Source organism: Alosa pseudoharengus, unplaced genomic scaffold, assembly GCF_046254945.1.
Source record: "Alosa pseudoharengus isolate Yale_2024_CS ecotype anadromous, Long Island Sound unplaced genomic scaffold, YU_APseudo_1.1 YU_APseudo_1.1_scf_13, whole genome shotgun sequence".
Taxonomy (NCBI): Eukaryota; Metazoa; Chordata; class Actinopteri; order Clupeiformes; family Clupeidae; genus Alosa; species Alosa pseudoharengus.
The window spans coordinates 6,545,129-6,570,353 of NW_027468598.1; the positions used below are offsets into that span (position 1 = coordinate 6,545,129).

General features: G+C 38.8%; 1 protein-coding gene across 1 annotated transcript in view; it reads right to left on the reverse strand.

The window, feature by feature from the left end:
* Positions 1-1,013: 1,013 nt before the first annotated feature.
* The window catches only part of treh (trehalase (brush-border membrane glycoprotein)), a 47,145-nt gene continuing 22,933 nt past the window's right edge, over positions 1,014-25,225 (reverse strand). Inside the window, exons 5-15 of the mRNA XM_076281933.1 lie at positions 22,878-22,978; positions 22,659-22,751; positions 16,011-16,127; positions 15,802-15,924; positions 15,644-15,693; positions 12,927-13,127; positions 12,253-12,470; positions 11,792-11,903; positions 7,051-7,163; positions 6,597-6,650; positions 1,014-1,509 (exon numbers count right to left, since the gene is read on the reverse strand). Coding sequence (XP_076138048.1) covers positions 1,360-1,509; positions 6,597-6,650; positions 7,051-7,163; positions 11,792-11,903; positions 12,253-12,470; positions 12,927-13,127; positions 15,644-15,693; positions 15,802-15,924; positions 16,011-16,127; positions 22,659-22,751; positions 22,878-22,978 — 1,332 coding nt within the window. The 3' untranslated portion in view covers positions 1,014-1,359. The remainder of the gene's footprint in view (positions 1,510-6,596; positions 6,651-7,050; positions 7,164-11,791; positions 11,904-12,252; positions 12,471-12,926; positions 13,128-15,643; positions 15,694-15,801; positions 15,925-16,010; positions 16,128-22,658; positions 22,752-22,877; positions 22,979-25,225) is intronic.

Sequence of the window (25,225 nt, forward strand, 5' to 3'; positions counted from 1 at the left end):
GGTAGAAGTGCAATTTCAAAGGTTAAAGGTGATAGTTACCAAATGCTGGAAACTTTTGGAATATTGTCTTTTTTTTCTTAGCTTATGCACCCTCACATTGGAGTCCCGAGTTCATATACAAAATTTGGTATCGATATGTGACAGTGTTCCTGAGATATGGACGACTTCCTGTTTCGGAGCTTCGCCGCCGATTTCGTTTGGCTGTGACGGGCAAACACTTTTGAAAATCAAAAATCCTTTCTGTAACTTTTGTGAAGCTTGGTCCAAGGATCATATACGTCAAGTTTCGTGAAGTTCGGACCAAATTTGTGACCTGTGAAACTTTAGTTTCGCTTTCTATTCAATCCAATATGGCGGAAGAATGACAAGGGTCAGTGACATCCTTTTCAATTTCCACACTACACCGGTTCCGGCCGGACGTTCTAGAGTTGGACCGGTGGCGATATCTCAAAAGGTCTAGGAGCAGGAGCTGACGAAAAATTGGGCTTACAGGAATAAGAAAACTTAAGAAGAACAATAAGTGTGCTGCTTTCAGCAAGCACACTTAATTACCGCTGCAAACATATAATTATCGCTGTCAATGGCAACGGGTTTTGTGCTTCTGATACGTCTTTCATATCACAAGGACTGGAACTTCATTCAAAAGTGAAAGCAGGTGGTTGATCAGCTGTGTTCTAAAGAATGTTTGATTCAAGTTCAGCATGTGTTGTTGTGAACTATTTGTTTCTCAGCAAATGCCACGATGAACGGTAACAAATAGGCTAGGCTATGTAGGCTAAAGTCATATCGTGGGGAGTTTATTATTTCGTTTTGGCAAGTAGCCGTATAATAAGCGGGATAATGTACAGAACGCGGGTCATTATTGGGAAAATAAGTCCCGACAGGGTGAACCAGACCCCGACGCGCAGCGGAGGGGTCTTGTTCTGCCCTGAAGGGACTTATTTTCCCTTCAGGAAAACCTTTTTGAGCCCAAGATCCCTGACCTCGGCCATGAACAAAGGCAAGATCTACCTTGAAGCGTCAAAAGAGAATCAAAGCCAAAATGCTTCTAATTTAAGGCCTTTTAATTAGCCAAATGTATCAGGTCAAAAATATCACATCCTCCACCCCCTTATACAGGCGTCAATGAGCAGCGCGTGAGTACATTTGACCGGCATAAAATCGGCAGATTTCAGACTGACCGGCCGGTCGTCAGTCATGGCCGATCACGTGAAAATCGGCCAATTCTGGTCATCGGCCAATCAATCGGTGCATCTCTGTTTTGAATGGCTTAAGCAGATTAATATAAATCGTACAAATGTATATAATGTTCTTAGTTTCCTTACTCAGTGCAATTCACCTCTGGTAGCATGACCATCCCTATAGCAGCAGGAGCAGGGCAAGTATGAAGAACAGTGACTGAATCCAGATCAGTCTAAAGCCATTCAGATCAGCTGCTGCAGAAGTTAGCCTCTCACCATAGTTATCCAAGAGCTGCAGAGCAACACCATTGGTCCAACCAAATCCCAGCTGTCAAGGCACACACACACACGCAAAGCTTAATTTGAAATAAGAGCTATATGTAAGAACAACCACGTGGGTTTAAAACAGGTATTGCAGTTCAAAATCAAAACATTCGAGAGCGTAGTTTCCTCCCTCCCCCTCCAGACTAGGTTGCTTAATTGAGGATTCAATCTCGCATATATGGCGTAGCGCCAAATGCAAATGTCATTTCTGTGCTCTCAATCATAATTGTTACAGTTGTGATACATTTTATTCACCACAAGATTATTTTTCATCCCTCAATCTGCGCTCATTTTCATTATTTATGTGCTCGCATAATTAAAGGAACCGTATGTAAGAAAATATATTTCAATGAATCATAAAATGGCCCTGATATGTCACTAGACATTAAGAAATCATGTTAATTTCAAATACTTATATCACTGACAACAGTAGTCCAGCCAGGATATTGTCATTTAAAAAGTGAAGTTGCAGCCCTCAACTGTTGTTGATGTTGTGTTTTGTCATGTCATGTTGTGTTTTGGCCTGATGCGCCACCCTCCACCTATCTACTAATCACGAAGTCAGTAGTGTTTCGCAACCTCGAGTCAGGGGGGAGGGGGAGGGGATACACCGCTCTTCAGTATTTTGAAAGTGATTGCAGTACCAGTTTTGGCCACAATCTTACATATGGTTCCTTTAAGGCACCTAAATGACGCCACACGCATGGCGCATGAACCAAGCTACGTTAATGTAAGCAAACTAGCACACATGTATGGATCTAAATTTGTCTCGATAATATTTGTATATGCGCAGAGGGGGATCCACAAATATTTCTTGATTTGCATGTGTGTTTTGATATCTACAAATAAAAAAAATCATATTTGTAACTCGTATATTGATTTTTACAAATATAGATGTGCATTTGTAAATAAAATGCCATTTGTAAAACCGAAAATTTCATTTGTGAAATGTGATTCTGCATTTGTGGATCACCAGCACACGCATTCTTCGCTTTCCAAAGTTACATGTTTTTGAGACGTTCTTCGCATGAAAGTCGCACAAATCCACACGCAAATAGGCCTAATTTAATTCACCAGCACACAGAAATCACAATCCAGTAGATGGGGACATCCACAAATATTTCTTGACTTGCATTCGTGTTTTGATATCCACAAATAAAAAAAATCATATTTGTAACTTGTAAATCGGTTTTCACAATTGTAGATGTGTAAATGAAATGGCATTTGTAAAACTAAAAAATTGCCTTTGTGAAATCTAATTTTGCATTTGTAGATCACCAGCACACTCAGTTTTCGTTTTCGTATTTGTGGATCAGCACAATCAGTATACGTGTTTTGGGCAGCCGTGGCCCACTGGTTAGCACTCCGGACCTGTAACCAGAGGGTTGCCGGTTCGAGCCCCGACCAGTGGGAATGCTTGAGCAAGGCACCTAACCCCTCACTGCTCTCAATGCGCCGGGATTAGTGTATGCTTCACCTCACTGTGTGTTCACTGTGTGCTGAGTGTGTTTCACTAATTCCCGGATTGGGATAAATGCAGAGACCAAATTTCCCTCACGGGATCAAAAGAGTATATATACTTATGCCAAGCGGTGGTAGTGTAGTGGTTAAGGAGCTGGGCTAGCGTGCAGTAGCCTGAAAGTTGCCGGTCAATTCCCGGACTTCCACCGTTGTGCCCTTGAGCAAGGCATTTAACCCCAAGTTCCTCCGGGGACAATGTGATCCCTTGTTATATAGCTGACATACATGTATGTAAGTCACTTTGGTCAAGAAGTGTCTGCTAAATGTAATGTAATCACAATCTTTGCGGCAGAGGGGCCACTCAGATCCACAAATAGCCTACCTCTATAAAGGCATTTTATTTACAAATGCACATCTATTGTAAAAATCAATATACAAATATGAGTTACAAAATATGATTTTTTTATTTGTAGATATCAAAACACACATGCAAATCAAGAAATATTTGTGGATCCCCCTCTGTGCATATACAAATATTATTGAGACAAATTTAGCTCCATACCACATAGACTTTTTTTACACCTGTTGTAAGTGTTAACTGAATGCATAAGTAACCAAAGCTATATCCCAAAAAACAAAAGCCCACTATTCCAATGACAATGTTGATGGAGAGACTAGCTGTGCTGGAGAGCCAGCTGTTCGCCCAAGTAATCTGCCTTAATCTCTGATGGCATAATTATTTATCACAATAAATATCTAACACATTGCACCTTGAAACTTGCTCTCATTGTATTATGCTTATCAGATTCTAGGCTGATTTGACATGAAACTATACTCTCATTCAGGCGTAATAATCCAGTCACTAACGAATTTGTCTGCTTTAGCTCAACCTTGTTGCTGGAATGAGAGTATAGCTCTATGTCAAATCAGCCTAGAAAATCGCCACGTTTCATTTTCCGTTGGTCTTATTACACTTTCTGACTCGAGGAGACAAATTTTAAATAGAAAAATTACCGGAAATCTTAGTCACTTTTAAACGTGATGCTAGCAGGTGAGATGCTAATGGTCTAATCCGATTCAATGATCTATGCTAGGCTGGAGCTAAAAGTGCTATCGCCAGACTCAGAGAACGGCTGGATGAACTGGAGAATGGTAAAAAACTCAAGGGGAGGTGGAAAATGAGTGTAATTCCCCAAATGGTGGAATAACCTTTTAACAGCACTACCAACCACAGCCATCTAGACTGCACAATCTAATCTAATTGGGGCAGCCGTGGCCCACTGGTTAGCACTCCGGACCTGTAACCAGAGGGTTGCCGGTTCGAGCCCCGACCAGTGGGAACGCTTGAGCAAGGCACCTAACCCCTCACTGCTCTCAATGCGCCGGGATTAGTGTATGCTTCACCTCACTGTGTGTTCACTGTGTGCTGAGTGTGTTTCACTAATTCACGGATTGGGATAAATGCAGAGACCAAATTTCCCTCACAGGATCAAAAGAGTATATATACTTATACTTATACAATCTCACTTTCACTCTGCTAGTAACAGTTAGGTATCTGAAATCTTTGATTAGTTTTGCTAACAACCATCATAAACTAAACCAGGCTACTTGCTTCTGTAAACTGTCTCCACCTCCTCCCAACGTTAGCTATTATGTTATTATGTTCATTAGCCAACTCAACTCCTAGGCCTACTGCTTATCAACTTGTTTACACTAGAAGAGTAACTCTTACACCACATTTAAGTTCTAATACATTTATTTCAGACATCATTAAGACACAATTAATTTACTTGAGTTACCTTTACTTATAAATCCCTAGTAGAGGTATTGGATACAGTGTATCCTATCTATGCAGGGGGGGGTCCTAAACAAGTTGGGAATTTAGCTAGGCTATCTTTTACTTGTGCCTGTCACAGCTAATACAGTACATGAAGAGTTATTTGAAGCTCTGGGGCACAACAAGGAAAATCAAAATGAATCCAGCAAAAAGAAAAAGCATAACATAATTTTAGCGTGGCATAATTTTAACAATGGAAATTGATCCAATTGAACAATGGAATTATATTTTATACATCCCCAGCCAATGTGCAATGCAATAGTCATCAGATTCCCAAATATGTCAGATAGCATGCTGCATGCATATATGCCAGATATATATGGCATGGCTATAGCCTATTTTTTAATGGGGAAATTATTTAGCCTAATTCAAAGAGATGTTGCTTGTTTAAATATTTGACAGTTTAAAACAGTGTTTTTCAACCTTTTTTGTGCCACGGCACACTTTTGACACTTAAAATGTCCCATGGCACACTAACATCCTGTATAAAGAAAAAATAAACATACCATAGCCTAAAATTTCAAATAATACACAGATATGGCCTTATTATGGCTTCTATGCAAGACCTGCTCAATAAAACAAACGCCCTCTGTTTCATTTGGTGACTATATCTAATTTAATTGTTGTTATGAACTGGATATGTGATGATTCTGTGAATACTGGATATGGGGCCCCCGTTGTACAATGCCTGCATACCACAAATAGTGCAATCATACAATCAATGAGAGCATGTGGTTATAAATTATTTGATGCAACAGTTGCTTTTCTGGACCAGTGAGTGACATTTGGGTAATTTTCTGCGGCACACCTGATGATCTCTCACGGCACACTAGTGTGCCCCGGCACAGTGGTTGAAAAACACTGGTTTAAAACATTTTTAAAATCTGTTTTAATTAATTCAATGTATTTAGATATTGTTAAAATTTTAGCCTACTAATAGTTGATTATAAGGGCAAAGTCTTTCGTCTTTACCATGTGTTCTTGTAACTTGTGAAGCTATTACAAGTGTTCCCTCGCATTTTCTAACATTACATAAATACATGTTAACTATAAAGTGAGAGTGCATGTTGATTTGGTAATTTGATTGACAACTTTATACCAGACAGTTTAAGTATGCCTAACTATTTGATCACATGTGTGTGGATCATAGGCATATGATGACCTGCATAAACTCTTTTTCATTCATGTCTTCATAAAGTATCAACATCCCATGTAGCTTTTAGAGTATTCAACCATTGGTCCAAGCAGTGTGAAATAACTAAAAAAAAGCAAAAAGCTGGTCTGAGGGAAGATCTGGCGTTCTGCCCATCCTCCAGTTTTGATCAAAACATATTTTGAAAACAATCAATGTTATTATCTTAATATTCTGTAAAATATTATGATTGTTGATGGTGGGTCAGAAGTCTTGGTTCGATATCTGGAAGTCGGATTTCACTATCTGGGTTTCTGCTCACAATTTGGTCCCCCTCACTTTGAAAATATCTCCTGCGCCCCTGAGCATGGCTGACTTACGGTGTGTGTGTACCAGCTGAAGGAATTGAAAGATTAGTAATAAAAAAAACTAAATTGCAATGAATTATCTATGTACTTGTATTCAGCAGATGCCCCCTTGTAGATGAGGTGTGTTTGGGAAAGTGTACTAACTGAGTCCTGAAAGTACTAAAGTCACAGCACATGGATTAAAGGTCTGCCACTTTTTATCTACAATACTATAATGATTTGCTTGGTCCAAAGACAAAAATACCCTCCACTGAAGTGTATCAGAGGAGTCATTGTGAATTAATTGTATATACCTGAACCTCATATTCACCTCCCCCACCAGGCTTTCCTCCAGCGTTGACATCATACTGTTACAAAGATATGGACATCAAATTACATCAACATAATATAAGATGCATTTACATGAGCTTTTTTCCCAGTCAGATTGAAATCATTCTGATTAGAGATTCCAACCGAACTGTTTACATGAATGCTAAATAAAGTGATCCACATTTAATCCATGTTTATACTGTATGTTCCAAAGCAGGTTGTAACTTTTTTGACATGTTCAATCCGATTGAAAATTTAGTCGGATCGGGCCAAATCCGGAATTTTAGGGTCCATGTAAATGGGACTAATAGTGTAAGTTGTGGGGAAAACAATTGAGAAAATATATGAATCATTGTGGATAGTAAAATATGGGGGGAAACGTTTTGCTGTTTTCATTATTATTGTAATAAAACATTTTGTATATTATAATTATACAACCTTCTCAAACATGGCTTCATAAATTGAATAGGCTGCCCAGTTTGTTTGGATCCACTTCTGGGCAAGCTCAAATGCCAGTTCTTTAGGTTCTCCTGAGGGGATATCAGATAAACCTGACAAGTAGGTGAAAAAACACAATCAATGGAAATTCAAAGATTTTTTTAAATAAAAGCAGAGGAAATGCAACAAATGTTTACCAATAGTTATTTATGTTAACAAATATTTAGGAGACCAGTTTTTTTATTTAGAGTATAACGGAAAAATAAAAATAGTGCTAAAGACTTCTCTAAACAAAACATTTTTGGATTGCATTTTATTGTTATGTTTACAGTGGACATTCTCCTCTGACCTCACCCTTTCACTTTATCAAGAGCATCTGAATAGAACTGTAAATTAAAGAAAGATGTGCTGATGTTGTTAAGGATAAACCAACATGACTTTGTGACTAAGGCTACGTTTTCAGAAAAATCGGCCATCAATTGAAACACCCAAGTTATGTTCCAACTTAGTTTGTCAAATTCTTGTGGTGCTTTCCTAGCACTACAAACAACTGGGCATGCTTAATCTAGCACTTACCACTAAACTAGCCCTCCCTTGACTTAACTTTGCTTGAACTGCTATCCTATTCTATTCGAATAGTACTTATTGCTGCACTAACATGTCCTAGTCGCACTGTACCTGATTGTTCCCTTGTTTTGTAAGTCGCTTTCGATAAAAACTTCAGCTAAATGACTAAATGAAAATCTAAATTCTTGAATGATTCTTAGAGGTGCACTATGAGTTCCTGCATGGTTTCAGCACAATTTTATTTTTGTCTCAAATCGTAAGCATCTCTTATTGATCCGCTAGCTGTCTGCCCCCTGAATACACTGTGAAAAAGCCCGGTCTCGGGAGACAACACAGGGGCCGTAAATGTGAAACAAACACTAGGGGCACAGGCTATGCACCAAAATATAACAAACCATGTTCCAGCCAATCACCAACAAGAGGGGAAAGATGACTTTTTGGATATAAGGGAAACCTATGGAGCTGCATCAAAGTGGGGAGGGAAAAGGGCTTATATTATACTTACTAAATCTTTAAACAAATCTTTTAAATAAAAGGTACAAAATAACGTTGGCGTACGAGTTATCTGTGTGTTCATGGGATTTAGGTGACCATTATATTCCTATTTTTTGCTCTTTCCAGTTTACTACCAAGAGTGTCACGAATGTAGTCACAGTCAAGCTGCCTGTGGCTGACTAAGTTATAACTAAATTTGGCAAGCTTAACTTGTCATAACATCAACTAAACATAAGTCACACCTTAATTCTATTACTTGTAAAACAAACGTAATTTCTACAACAAGGTGAGATAATTATGTTATACTGAAGTTCGACAGTTAGTTACTTAGCAAGCTAACCGTTTTACATGGGAGATAATAGAGTTAGCTACGAGCTAAATTTGTCCTCAACATTGGGTTATTGGAAACAAATTAGGTTCGTAATGCACATAGTTTCGACATCAATCACTTAAATATACATATTTCTTCATAATTGTTGTGTAAATAGGATTTAAAATCCTGTGAATTATTAACTAGATGTAACATGTGACTACTGGCTGACTTTCCCATTGGAATCAAGAATATATTGCTAGCAGATAATGTATCTGTATGAAGATGTGCCGTTAGTACATTGGGGGAGGGGCAAGCTTGTTCCATTTTGTTTGGTACTTTGAATGTCAACAGAAGTGATGTCATGCAGGAACTCATAGTGCACCTTTAATCCTGACTACACAAATGTTGATCACACTACATGAACTTGCATAGGCTATGGCATCAGAGGGCCCAAATTTTATCATTTTTATTTTTAATTATTTAAATATTCAAAGACCTTGTTCATGAGTATGTGTGAAGAATTACATATATTTATAGTAAAATATGTAACCAGGGTAGGAATTTCACGGCGGCCACGACGGCCATGGCCGTCGTAGCCCCTTGCATTGGCCGTGAGGCCCCTGAAAATCAGAGGTTTACAGGCCACGGTGGCCTTGGTGCCCCCTTTTTTCAATATTCTGCTTTGCGTCCTACTAATAGCGATTTTTATTTAGCCTGTGGCCTGTCAAAATTATTTTAGCATTCACAGCGCAAATTAATTTAGTCTTTTACGCAGTGGAGAAAGTGACAGCGCAAGAAAGAAAGTGCGTCCAAATTCACCCATTCTCAGTTTAACTACTCGCGAAGTAGCCTATTCATCACACAGACATCACAAGTATCATATGAAAGAGCTATTAAACGATGTTAGCCGATAATTTCTGTGTTGAATGGTTCACGAGAAAAGTAAATAATATAATTCAATTGAATCATACATTCTACTGAAGGTTTTGCGTCCCATGATCTCCCTACCCATTCATCTTGGTGGAATACTTTACGAACCCTTCTTTTAACACATGACAAACCATATATCAGATTAAACAGGAGACCTTACCGAACACAAAGGTGTAAAGCAGTCCCCGGTACAGTTAGCCGTTCCAGAGTAATCCAGTTTTGAATTTGCAGTAAAGTTCGACATACATGGATGTCTCCAAATTTGGGCTTTAAGTTTTACAATGTGTTTAAATTGTTCCACATGATTTCATAACGGCCAAATACAAAATAAATGTTACAAATATCGCCTAGATATTGGTAAATCAGAGGACAGCTGATTAAGAGTTTGTGAAAGTAGCCTTAATGATCACAAAATGCTAAGCATGCATCTAGGCTATTTGAGTTTCTTAAAGCTGAGCTGTGCTTAAATTGTTAAATACATGATTTCATAACAGGCCAAATATAAAATAAATGTTATATAGCCTAGATATCTGTAAATATTAGATGATCAGATGATTTACAGTTCTATGTAATGCCATGTTTCATGTTTTTGTAATGTTTCATACAGTGATGCAGGTCTACTGCAGTGAATAGGCTAAATACAACTTTGATCATTTTTATAGCCTACTACTGTATAGTTAACTTTGGCCTTTGTGCCCCCCACCAAATATGCCCAACTGAAGGCCAAGTGGCCTTGCCCCCAGAATGGTGAAATTCCAAGCCTGTATGTAACTATTATTTGCTAGTTCAAATTCCTTTTCACCTAACAAAACCCATTTGTCTGCCATTTTTAATAACAGAGAAACAGATTTTCATCACAAAGTGTTACATTTTTCTGCTTAACTCATTGAATGCCAAGCTGTTTTCGGAAGCTTTGTCCTAGAGTGCCAGCAATCCAGACCATTATTGATGATTTTTGTACAGCCACAGCATATTCTGTGTTATAGCTATGAACAGATACAATGGCTCGTTTAAAAGGTGAGACTTTAAGCCCTCAGTGGGTGCAAACCGTGTATTTCTACACGCCTCTGTTCCTGAGAAATCCCAAGCTAAACAGTGGCTAGTTTTCATCAAAATCGCTGTTTTTTTTCTAGAAATGGAGATTTCACGTCTTTCATGAAATATGAAGTGTTGCGTGTAAACTTTCCGGGAAGTGATCAGCGAGACTGCCACCTAGTGATAGACCCACGAAAATGGCCTGGTTTTGATCTGACGTGCATGCGTCACTGATTCGACCCAAAGCGGCAACCGAGTTATGATAAAATGTCCAGATAAAATGTCCAGATTGTGCGTTTTCATGAATTTTCGATCGTCATATATTTCATTTCCATTCATCACAGAGTTCCCAAAATCACATATAAGGTGTGTTAGAGTGTCTAGTTTCGTAATTTAAAAAAAAAGCTAAAAACGTAATATTACGTTTTTGGCACTCAATGAGTTAAAGAAGCCCTATGCAGGTCTGGTTATTCCTTCGCTGTTTCTGGGTTTTCGCCTGATTTGGGCTCGCATTTTTCACGACATAGCTCCCCCTGCAGCTTCGGTAGCAAGTGACTGCTATGCTAAACCCCCACTAGCTAGCAAGCTAGCCATCAAGAAACCAAGCTAAACACATACAGGGCTCACAATAAAACGGTTGAGCAAACACATTGTTCAAGAGACTATCAAACCACATTACAAAAACGAAGTTCACCCAAGGGTAGGCTACTTACAATTTCAACAGCAACAAAGCCAAGTCGGCGTCCGTTTTGCAGTCTTCTTAGAAACTACAATCTGACTACATTTTTGAGGCACGATTGGATACTTCCGCTGAGTTACATCCGGATTTACCCGGTCCGGGTTCAGAAAGTTGCATATTCGTTTTTTGTCTGCGGAGAAGCGATAGAGGGAGACGAAGCACCCACCAAACAACCCAGAAAGTGTTGTAGAACCATCAGAACGACTCTCAACCTGCATAATTAAGGTCATTTTTGCTAAAATTGTTGCATAGAGCTTCTTTAACTCCCCCACTAAAAGAAATCGTGTAACGTGTAAAAGAAATCATGTAAAGTGTAACACTAACTATTTCAACTTAATAAACTCATTTAGAAATCATTTGGATGGTTATCCACATCCACATTGTTCTACCGAACTTATGCTAACCGTTTCACTAGCTTGTAAACAAATCCATGTGCTTTATCGTTACTTTTTTCCACAGTTTGAAATAGCATAACTACACTGCACTGCACATAACTGCACAACTTCTCCAGCAGTGGGGGAAATATAGCTAATCCTATCAAGGGAGGCTTTAAGGGGGAAACTTAAGGTGTTCTATGCAACCGGGCACAGGTATTTATGCCAGCCTATTAGTGTTAGGAGTCTCATGAGTGATATGAACAAATGAAGTGGGAAATAATTCACCCTGGATGAGCATCTGCTGTAGTGGGGACCAGGCATTGGACATGTCCCATTGCTCTCCGCTGTTGTGGAGGGAGGTGGGAACACCATGGGGATAGTTCAATGCTCCACTGTCCTGTACACAGTGAGGGGTGACTTGAAATTAAATGATTCATGAATAACTCACTTCAATTGTAGGAGAATGTCAGGTATTTGCTGTGTGCCTGTCCAGAGGAAGTTACATACACATGCAGTGGTTGACAGTTAAGCCCCTCTAACCTTTCAGAGAAAGGGTTACGTGAAATAACATAAAACAGAATAATATAAAGAAAGCTTTTTTGCAATTGCTAAAGCAGGATTTCTGATAGGGCCTACTTAGAAAACCCAAAACACATATACAAAATACTAAACATCTTTTAGACACATCACTTGTGCCTCTGTGAACAATGGTAGCCAGATGTGACCTGATGCAAAAGTGCACTCACCTTCAGGTATTGAAAAGCCCGGAGTTGCATATCACTGTGATTGAAGCAGTGTGCCCAAAGGGGTGCCAAGTTTGATGGGTAGAAAGCAAAGTTGCTGCTGTTGGTCTGCAAGCTATAATCAAACCAAACACCCTTCTCTGAATTCCACAGCACAGCCTCTACTGCTTTAAGTCGATTATTGTATGCTTTGGAATAGTGCTGAGCTGCAGCATCATTTCCTGAAGGAGGAAGAACAAACCGTCCTGCAATAAATATGTGTCCAACACAGCCATACTTTTAAGAACCTGAAGGATCTGAAAATCTTTATATGATCTGAGGGCGAATACTTGAAATCAACTCTTCTGGATAAAAAGAAGACCATGAGTGGGAAAGGACCTATAGGTATGACAATGCAGATGTTGATTAATGTGAATTAATTTGAAGGGATCTAGGTTTAGTTGAAAGTTGCAGTCCACTATACATCCACTGTATACATAACCCTATTGTGGATTGATTTTATCCCCTGATGGTTTTATTCCCCTGTGAAACACCAGGATTTTATTTCCAGACACACATGACAGTTAATGCATCCACGTGCCACTGGATAGACAAGCTCATACTGAAATGACAGTATTAACACAATACTAAGGCCATCACTTCAAAAGTTTTGCACAGACACTGACATATTTTCTCACCTAGTTCATGATGGAATTGGGCTAGTGTGTGTTCATTGAGGCACATGAGGGCATTGAGGTCAGTCGGAACAAAGGAGGAGGTGTAGATGTCTTTCAGGGTGGCATTATTGGAGTCCTTGTTACCACCAAACCATCGTGAGCTGAAGTCCCAACCAGACTCTGCCCCTGCCTTCAGTTCTACAAATAACCTTTCCTTGTCCACTGTCAAATGAGGACGTTCAGCAATCATTAGGCAAACATTACATAGAGACAAGAGCAACAATTATGACAAAACTAAATTAAGTGTTACACATTCATATTTGGAAATGACAATGCACTTTTTTGCAATACACAGGAATGCATGGGCTATTGAAAGTCCCATGAGGCTGTTTTGAACAAAGGCTGTTTATTGTGTGTTACGTAATTTTGTATTTACTCCGTTCTGATTTCCATTAAATGTTGCTTTGAAGGGATGCATTGCATGCACATCTTATGTTATTTTATGGGACAATGGTATGACATAATGGTTATATCTACTATCTACTACTGTATAATGGTAATATCTACAGTTGCAAATGTGCAAAGTGAAATCAAATGTACACTCGCTTCCCAGCCTATATATTCCTACTAATTCATTTTTATAGCAAGTCATTAATATTGGTAATTGCCACTTAATATAGAACCCTTGGCAAGGTTTTGTATTAGTGGTAAAGTTCTCTTTTATCAGACGTTTCATATCAGCCTCCCCATTTGGAGCTGTTTGGAAACCATTTATTTTGGTGTTGTGTGTATGAGCACTGCTCTGTAGGGTTTTGTGAGGGACAGCAGTTCTTCCTGATTGTATTTCTGCTTCCTGGACTGCACTCTGCAAGTTTTCAGAAGACTCTAAAGTTATGTGTGTATACAGGGGCGCAGGAGATATTTTGAAAGTGAGGGGGACCAAATTGTGAACACAAACACATAGTGAGATCAGATTTCCAGATATCGGATCGCCACCTCTGTGTGTATAATACCATTGATTGTTTTCAAAATATTTTTTGATAAAAATGGTCAAAACTGTGAGATGAGCACAACGCCAGATCTGCCCTAAGACCAGCTTCTTGCCATGCAATTCTACTTTTATTTATTTTTTTTAGATTTATTTCACACTACTTGGGCCAATGGTAGAATACTCTAAAAGCAACATGGGATGTTGATATTTTATGAAGCCATGAATGAATCATCATGCCTATGATCCAAACACTACATGATCAAATAGCCTAGTTAGGCTTATTTAAATTGTCTGGTATAAACCAAATTAACACTCCACTATATGTTTGCAGTTAATATTTATGCAACGTTTGAACATGTTGGCTTAACAAGTTACCAGTCCAGAACACACAGAAAGTTGCCTTTATAATCAACTACTATTTGTTCCAACAGCAGTTAAACAAAGCATTTATAAAATTGAAAAAAAAATATTACATAAGAAGTAAAATAAAATACTGTTACTGTAGTAACAGGATTAATAGCCTACGGTTGGCAAGGAAAAGTCATTTTCCTACCATGGGTCTCCAACACACGTTCTCAAGCTCATTCTCTTGCCGCCCCTTTTGAGCTAATTGCCAGAGGCTGAAGCCTACTACATTTAAACACAATTGTTGCGCGACCCAAGGCATTCCAGCCTAAGAATTTAATAAAAAGTACTAAATCATGCATAATTAAACAATAACTCAATTTAGGCTACTTGGCTACGCAAAAAGGTTTCCATTACAGCACAACCCCTATTCAATGAACGGCTGCCTAATTGTCTCGCAATAAACAGCGACACTTTTTCAACTGCATGAAACGTAACAGTGAACCATCAAATATCTCCCAGATTTCAGTGCCCATCAGTCCCAACATTTAGCAATATAATTAAACAGCCCAAAAGTAAATTAAATCCCAAACCGAAAATGTTATGCTTTTGATAGCCTACCGGTATGCCGCTCCAAACGAAACGCATGTCTAAATGCAGGTTAGAAATAAAAAAAAGTCTGCCTAATAAAGATGCTGTGCTTTGCAAAAGACCCCAGCCATAATTTGAGGATTTACGCTAAGCAAGTAGCCTGGATTATTTTATGATGGTTGTTAGTAGACAAACTGGCTTCAGATATCCAACAGAGTGAATATGAGATTGTGCATTCTTACAGTACTGTAGATGGCTGTGGTTAGTGATGTGATGCTGTTAATGAGGAGTTTTACATGGTTAGTGCAAACCCTATAGGTTATTATTTATTTAGCGTAACTATAAGGCTTTTTTTTCTTATCAAAAGTGAGGGGGACGACGGCCGTCTCTTCAGCACTGCGGGGGACACATCCCCCACGTCCCCTGTGCCTCCTGTGCGCCTGTGTGTATACAATATATTTCTAAAAATAAAACATCACATAGACATTTAATACATATAGAGCATCTTACTCTTCTCCTTCTGTCTTTTACTTAGTTTGTTCTTGCCTTCCTCTCTCTTCTTTCCTTCCATTTCTCCTATTCTCACACATACAGTAGAACATGACCAAAGCTGCAACCGTTCCAATTCTATCTACTTTCATTTATTGTGATGACGTTTCAGTGCAATCTGAACCAGGATTACCCACCTCTGTGTGTGTGTGTGTGTGTGTGTTTCCCTTTCACCTCACAACTATGCCATCGCAAACACTAACCCCAAAGATTACAGTGAGAGGCTATAATAGATACAATCCATATGAAGGAATGGGCATACCTTCTGACATGTGTTCAGCAAGGTCCAAATCATCAGTGTAGGACTCAGGTCTACAGTATATAGGAGACCAAATGTTTATGGTTTTTCCAAAACAAAGAAACATGTATGACAGTCCTTGTATGCTAAGTATCTCTACTAGGTGTATAGATGACCCTTACCTTGGCTGACCAATTTGCACATTGTAGTGATTAAGAATATGCTTATTTCCATCCACTTCAACTATGATGGAACGATTCTGCATCCAAAAGTTGTATTCCCTCTCTAAAGCAGGTACAGCTTCCCTGAGAAAAGAAAACAGTCAATGGAGGGAGTGTCCCTTCTTTTTACACATAAGATGGTAACACTGTAGTATATAGAATGGTCTTACTTCAGGAAATTGATGTCTTTGGTGGCTCTAAAGTAATCCCGTACCATTACAGTAAGAAAAGGAGGCTGACTACGACGCTCATAGTAAATCCTGCCTCCATTTGGAACAAAACCATACCTGTAGAACAATTAAAAACAAGATACTGATTAAGTTAATTGCTAACAAGTTACTCCGACATATTAGCATTCAATAAGAACATTATTATTGAACTGAAGGGAACTTCATTAAGACCTTTTGTCAGTAGTACTTTATTACACAAGGGGTTCAAAGGTTTGGAAGGACAGTCAGAAAAAAATAATCCTCCAAACCTTAGCTAAACAATGACCTAAAAACAAACTATGTTACTACTGCGCTCTAACACAATAACTAACAATGTAAGACAAATATCTTTTGATTTTGATACCATGTCAGTTTTCTTCACAATTTCTTTTTCTATGTGAAAGGTTTGCACAGCCAAAATACAAATAAAAAAAACGAATTATTATGAATAATGTAGTATTATAAGCAGTGTTGGGAGTAATGCGTTACAAAAGTAATGTAATTACTGTAATATATTGCTGTTTGCGGTAACGCGGTAATGTAAGGCATTACAAAAAAAAAATTGGGTAATATTTACTCGGTACAAACTTCAGTAACGCACGTTACAATGCAGTTTAACCCAAAATTAAGCGCTTGATTTGTTTTGATACATATTCGCAAACACAACGCGAGAACAACAGAGGAGAAAAAATCTGCGCAAAATAGTAGAACGTTATCTTCTGATACTGGTTGAATATGACTGTGGCTGCAGCAGACTCGCAGGCAGACTGTATTTGCGGGATGGACATAAGCCTACGCTCATTATTTTCAGCTTGTCAGAGACAAGGCTATGAAGAACATAATAGTTAGTGCACTTTGTGTGCGAAACCGAAAGATCTCTCAGCTCGCGAAATAGCACAAGTAAATTAATGAAACATCTAAAGTAGTGCCACGCTAATCTTTTTGATTCTTGATAAAACACAAACTATGGTGTTGTGCATGTCAGCTTTGTGCTGTGAACATAAATTGAAGAGAATAAAGGGATAGAAATGCAGAAAAAGATTGTGTAGCCTGGCAGTGCCACCGCTCCCACCACGCGCATCACACACTTTGCGTTGGGCACCAAAGGACAGAGGGGGCACCCAAATGTAACCAATGAATAGTAGCTTTACTGCAAACTGCGTTTCACTCTTCATCAATAACGTTTACAATGTCAAAATGCACTAACACGATGTTACATGCAAGTTGGATACCTTTTGGGTTCTCTCAATCACCACCTAGTACTAGAATTGGTGGGTCTTCAATCATTCGTTTTCCAAGCATTTAGGCTACACGAAGCACATGATATGCTGAGTCGACTGAAACGCATTCCATTCAGATAGCTAGGTGGATACCAGGCTCATAATTCACTTGTATTCGCAAAACGAAATGTGAAGCAACATGTCATTGCATACTTCCATTTCCAAAGCAATGAAGGTTGCTTAAAACAACTTAACATTGTGCATATTATTGTTAATATTGTGCTATCAATGTAACTCAAACAAATAAGGCTTGTAAACAAGAGCTAGCAAAAGGGCATTATGACAACGTAAAGATCAATGCCCTTAAAGTGACAGTGCACCATTTATAAGTAAAACAGCATTTCTTCAGAAATGAATGTTTAAAAATACACAGTAATGGTCTGTAAATAATAGGCCTTTAATTTTACGTTAGGTGTTTGAGTTATCATTTAAATGTCACTCACTCAAAGCCACTCACTTAGGGCACCGAAATAGCCAGCAGGTATTTCAATTAATCATAAAATTGCCCTGATATGTCACTAGACATTAAGAAATCATCTTCATTTCAAATACTTATATCACTGACAACAGTAGTCTGGCCAGGATATTGTCATTTAAAAAGTGAAGTTGCAGCCCTCAACTGATGTTGATGTTGTCATGTTGTGTTTTGGCCTAATGGGCCACCCTCCACCTATCTACTAATCACAAAGTCAGTAGTGTTTTGTCATCCGGTTGCCAACACTGCCAGTCAGAGGGGAGGGGAAGGGGATACATCGCTCTACAGTAATTTGAAAGTGATTGTAGTACCCGTTTTGGCCACAATCTTACATACGGTTCCTTTAAGCTTTGATTTACAATATAGTAGGCTCTCTATTGATTTTAATGAGTAGGCCTAGGCCTTAAAGTTACAGTATTTCTATCACAATTTACCAGACATTGCCTTTTTGTTGGTTTTTAACAAAATTCTGACTATGATTGTTCCTTGTATTGCATTATGAGCACTGCGCCTACTGTATTGCATTCTACTGTTGCCTTAAGCCTAGCTCAGTCATTATGCTAAACCACATCTCCCTCTATTGGAAGAGCAAGCTGCATTGAGCGGAATAAACTGCATTTAGAATGGCAAATCCATATTTCTAGATATTTTGGTGAAAGTAACTTAAAAGTAATGCAATAGTAGTGTAATGCCTTACAATTCAGAGACAGTAATATTATAATGTAACAAATTACTTTGAAATGACAGTAATAAGTAATGCATAGTACATTACGATTTTGAAGTAACTTGCCCAACACTGATTATAAGTATGTACAATAAGTATAGTACAGGGTGGTTCAGGAGGTAGAGGAGTCGTTCGAGCAGTATGAGTACAGTATACTGTAACAATAATCTCACAACTCTGCAGTCATCTCATCTTGGTAACAACTCTGAGTCTGAGCAATTACTTCTTTCAAGATTAGTGTCCTATCCTATTAAGGATAATGAATAGATTACATGGATAATCATAAAATAAATAGGTTTAGTCAAACCAACATTGATTCTGTAAAGTTCTGACACTTGATTCTTTATAAGAATGTGAGATCAAACAACATATGTATGCAGTGACTCTTAGTGACTACCTGAGAAAAAAGATCATCCCCATCCCATCTTAGGCTGCAGAAATAACATATGTACATAGTGACTCTTAGTGACTACCTGAGAAAAAAGATTATCCCCATCCCATCTTAGGCTGCAGAAAGCGGCAGCTCTAGGTCAAGACAGCCTATTGCCAACGCTGGTGCGAGATACTGAACAAATGCTCATTTGACTTGATGGCGCTCGTCATTAATTAAATCACTCAACAACTGGAATCTACTGTACACACAAAGAGCTACAGTAAAGCAGACAGAAGCCAAGCTCAAAACAGTTACTGAGAAGAAGAGGTTTACGGAAATCAAGGAGATGGAACGCCATCAAGCCGACTGCGCCAAATCAGAGGCCTAAAGAAATCCAAATTTGCACGAGACACTGACGACTACAAACAAAACAAGGTCTACATCTGGAAATCGGCACTATTGTGTTACAAACATTGTGGATTGTAATCATGAGATCGAAAGACAACTGGTGAACTTTTTACGAGAAACTGTCTTTATTAAGTCTGCAGTGGTCACGCTTCCATCCTATGAGAGGGATTATATAGACTTCATTGAAACATTGAAAAAGTAAGTTAAATCAAACATTTTGTTAGCCACACTGGATGTTCAATAGCCTGGGTGCCATTCCGAACTTAGTCCCGACTTGAGGTCGGGAAGTTCGGTATGGCATTGCTCCATTGTGGTGGAAGTATGCTCGCCCTATATCGGGCGGACCAATCAAATCAGGCTTTGCGATGATGGACAGGTGAGCAACAGCGCCTCGTCTATCACATCATCTGAGCACGCTTAGATTAGGCTAGTGCTGTGGCTAGAAGGATGGCTTTTAAGACCCCATATGGAAAATTCATATTATTTAATGAGGTTGTATCACTGATTATTTCTGAACACTTTGGCCAAAGTTGAGATGTGGGAAAACTCGTGGTTTCACTTTCATCAAGGGAAAACAGTGCTGTTGCATTGTGACATGTTCCCTCCCATGTTCCTCCCTGAAATCTCTGATTGACCACCTGTTCGAGGGATTTGCGACAGCTTTTCCCAGCTGTCTAACATGTTTGTAGCATATCACTGTTCAACAGAATTATTTTTAAAAACGGAGGGGATATAGGAGAAGGATGGTTTGTGTGTTTTCTTCCTAGACCCCACGGTAAGCTATTTTGTTGCTCTGATTGGTTAGGTCTATCCAATTGAGTGCAGAGGCATTCCCCCCCGTATCAGTTGAAACACGCCCCATAATTACGTCCCAATGGAGCCGTATCAGACTCATATTCTGACTAGAATTGAGTATGACTACGTCAGGCTAGATGTTCAAAGCTTATACACAAATATCCCACATTAGGGTGGTATAAGTGCATTAAAACATTTTCTCACCCTGAATCAGCCTAAATCCAAGCCTAGCATAGACTGCATTTTGGATTTTGGCATCACATTACGCTTACCTATGCATGGGCCTTTTTTAAAATAATTTTATCTTGAGCCCAGTAGACCCTTTTCATGAATAAATCTTATTTTATAAACGATTCATTGATAATGTTTTCTTAATTGTTGACTCTACAGTGGATGAACTCATGCATATCTCAACTCTTGCAATGACCATCTAGACCACACTAGAACATGATATGCAATGTATTAGCTTCTTGGATGTTTAAGTCTATAAAGAGGGGAGAGAAATAAAAACTGACACTTTACTGAGAGGAGTTTTGTTGCCTTTGGGCTACAAAAAAGAGCACCGGTAAGAAGACTAATGCCCCCATGTGCTGTGTAAAATACTCCCCTCTGGTGTTCATACACGCACAAACATACCCACACACTGGCAAAGCCATACACATTAGTGGTGCTATCACCTGTAGCACCACACATGTCGTATATGATTGTGTCCTTGCGGCCTGGCATATGTGGGTAAAACCATGTGCGCATTGCACAGGAGGATCAGTAAACATAGGATCAACATTAGAACATGGGACGAGCGCAGTTCCGTAGCTGCCCACTTTAAGCGAGCTGGTCACAATGTTAGCGCATTGAGATATGTTGGGGTGGAATGTATTAAGAACCTATTCTGTAATTAAAATAGCCCCACATCATCACATACCCTTCACCATACCTAGAGATTGGCATGGGATACTTTCCATAAGATCATCTCTCAATGCAAATCAAACCAATAAAAAAAAATGCAATGAAATAAAAAAAAATGCCAATCTCTAGGTATGGTGAAGGGTATGTGATGATGTGGGGCTATTTTAATTCCGAAGGCCAAGGGAACTTTATCAGGATGCATAGTATCCTGGATCCGTGAAATAACTGGCCTTTATTTAATAAATAACATTTATTTATTTACGATACATTATTAATTCACAAAGAAAATTGGTGTCCTCGTTTTTTTTTAATTAAGGCATTAAGATCAGTTTCCAAAATGTTTTTTATTCCTCTTTTTAGTCAACTTTAGCATGGGTGTGTAAACTTTGTAACATGACTGTATATTACAAGTGAGTAGGGTAAACTTAACTAATAGATATCCTTACAAAACTTCCCCGGCTGATTATTTATATTGACTCAATATTTTTTGTATTGTATATGCTTTCTGTGTAAATAATATGTCAACGAGCCATTATTTACTGAAATATGCAATAATGTGCATACATTTTCAGCTCAGAAACCGTAACACTGGATAAAGTCAGGTTAAAAAATATTTGCCAGTAGTTGGGGCTGAGAAAGTCTATACTTTTTTTGAAACTTCAAGAGCATCACTAATGTTTTGTTGCTCACGTTGTTGGTCTGGGTAGGGCACCTTTGAAATTGGTGGAAAATAATTAACAATTTGTGACTCTTTTCATGGAATTACAAGGGGTGACTGAAAAACTGATTGCAATAGATGAAAGAGTTCCAGACTCCAGGGTTAGATTGCTCAGGTATAAACATTATGTTATGGTAACCCTTACTTATTTTTCACAGTGTGGTTTGTCTCTTAATACATTCTCCAACATTCCCATAGCAAAACATTTCAAAACAGTTAGAGGTTGAGAGAAAGTGGAATAGAACATTATGTCCAATATTCCAATATATGGTTTAATGTTCTGCATTATACCCAATATTCCAATATGTGGTTTAATGTTCTGCATTTCTCATTAGTAGGTCACTTTGATACTAAAAGTATGATTCGATGTAATGACTGTATGATATCTGTACTGTCCCTGTGTATATCTGTGTGTGACTGTATTTAGAGATAAGCAGGAATATTATGACTTTGCAGTGTTTCACTGTTCTGCATGGCTGCGTCAGTAGCTATCTGTTCCGGATTGCCAGGTTGCCACTAATCAGAGTCTGATTCAGTGTAGTCCACGTGAGATGGGATGACCAACGCCATCTCCCGTCAGCCTGGAAGGATACTTAAACCCTAACTATTTCCTTGTCTAGAGCAGCTGATGGATCTTTAGGTGAAGTCATGCTGTCTCTCCCCTGATGCGCATCATTGTAAATAAACTCTGTTCCTGATTTTTCATACTTTTGGTCTGACTGGGTCTTTATTAAATCTATGGTATCAAAATTACCATCAAGGTAAAATATCAAATCATCACAGTATGTCAAATCACAACAACACACAATTAATTGTATAGTATTAACATAAAGAATTTCCTATGGACATGTAGTTTTCAAAAATGTCTCTTTTGAGCATGATTGCTAGTTAAATCACAGGCAACAAACACAACAGCAGGACTGAGCTCACCTGTCAACCAGGTATAGAAAGTTATTGATCATCCCTTGGGCAGTATCAGTCATCTCGGACAATATAAGGCCATTGATTATCCAGTAGGAGTCCCTGGGGTAAGATGAGTTAAGGTGTCAGTGGAGAAATGGCATGTCTCAGCAGTTCACGTCTGAGTATGCCTGTCTGGATATGAAAGCTCATTTCCGAGCCTATAACACAATGGACTATACTGCTCACCAGTAGTAGAGTTCTCTGAAACGCCCTCCTGGTACAATGACTGGGTTAGGGGTGTAGATTTGTGAGTACAGTTCAGGATGGTCCTTCACATCCATGGTAATCTATCGAAGACCACAGAATGAAACTGACTTAAAAGTTAATATCATTTTCAAGCATTAACAGCATTAACTGCTGCATTAAGCATTAACTCAAATGGAGAATCCATCAAAAATGTGATAGTGGTACATGGATGCAACAGCATCACATTTGAAATAGGCAGGAACTAATAGGATCACAAAATAGATCTCATCTCGTATTATAAGCAATGACAAGCAATTGTAAGCGACTAAAAATCTACACAAAAAAAAAACTTAGGCTTTAGGCCTTTCCTTCCACTGTTTAATTGAATCTTTAACCCTTAGAACCCTAAGCTGTTTTTAGGGCATTTTCACTACCTTTATTCATTCTCAGTGCCACACACACATATTATATAAACACACATATAAAAATATTATATTTTGACATGTATCTCACCACAGCAAGCTCATAGCTCTACATGCATTTAATGTGTGTGTAGGGCAGACTGTCCTGAATCTGACAATATCATTGCCATGGTGGAGGGATTCACTGGGGCTGAGCAATTTACAGACAGGGGTGTGCGCCTTACAGAACTAGATGTACCGCATAGCGGTACAAAATATGACCGCCGCTCAGTCCTGTCCATTCCGCAAAAATAAATCATATTAATGAATTTGTCTCCATCTTCTACTCCATCCCCCACTCTTGAAACTTTTGTGTATGCTTGTTTGGAATGTGTGTTTGCACACATTCCGTACACAAAGTAGCCTACTGGCGCTGCAAAGGTGAATAGATTTGTTTCTGGGCCAAAAAATGTGTAGCATTGTTATAAAACCTTTAAAATCTCTAAACAATCACAAGTAGGGCAGTTCATCACAGTCCATCCATTGCAACTGGACTGATGAAAGGTACACCTGTAGGCTACATTGTATTTGGGAAAAGCAGAAGGTAGCAGCATAATGTATTTATTTATTTATTATTAAACAAAACAATCCCTGTCAGTTCCATGCAGTTTTCAACAGCTATCAAGAAGAGAGGTCATGTCATGGATTTTTGTGAATGTTTCTTCTTCTACATATGCATAAATGTAGTCATCTAGTTCAAATGATATTCAGCTTTATTGTCATTGCACAAATTAAATACCAGTAGTCTAAAACAAAATGCCGTTTTACCCAGTGGTGCAAATAACTGATATGTCCAAAAGGGCCTTCATGAAATGCGTTGCGAGACTGTTCATACACATTTTAACGGGCAAAGTTGAAGAGCTGTCCGTTATTGTTTGTGCAAATAATATGCTGATTCATGTTACCTTGCATTTTGCAACTATGAGGTCCATGGTTAAGCTCAATCTTTTGACTTTCACCCAGCCTAGTCCATGGTATGCGCCCGATAGAAATATTGTTTAATTTTGCGATTGAGATATCCACGCACTGGCGCCCCCCCCTGCGACGTGTTCGCCCCCAGGTTTCAGAGCTAAATGCAAAAATGCATAGAGGGAGTTATGACAAAACCGTGACTGTTAACAAACTATAAGCTATATAAGGTAGGCCCTATGCTAGGCCTATTACACAACACTTGTCACTAGGCTATGCTAGCGACCCAAATAAAATCTCCTTTGGAACCAATGGCTTACACCTTACAGTATCAAGCTGCCACCTCTTGGCGAATCACGGAAAGGGCGAATGAAGTGGACACTTCTAAATGGAACCCAACCCACTGTACAGTAGCTCAAGGTCTGTGGCTAAAGCAGCCATAATGAAAGCGTTATCATTGTTTGCAGGGTGCGATTTGTGTAAAAACCAGAGGGGGGGATGATTTTTGATTTTGAATAAGTTTGTACGTTCTACTCTACGTGCAGTTGTCCTCCATCTCAGTTGCATCAGTTTTCTAATTTTGAAGGTTCTAAAACATTATTATGCTTCACTGAATCCTTCTCGTTTTCTTTACTTTGTCCAGCTAACTTTTCCATTGAACCTAGCCATTTATGATGGATTACACACTCGACATTCTGAAATGTCCTGCACGATCAAGGCCAAATTAAGTTATCACGCAGTCACTGTGTCAGCAGCATCAGTGCTGACGGTGACAGTGCGTTTCTGACATAATGTCAGATTATTATGTAGGCTAGCCTACTAGACTGTTCTCACGTTGCAGCGCTTTACTTATATGAAGTAGCATTAATCAATATGAGGGGCAGAGGGGGATAAATGTTGTCCCCCCCGACGATAAAAAAATATTTAGCAGAGGTAGGGATAGGAAAACCAGAGGGGGGGAAATCCTCACCATCCCCC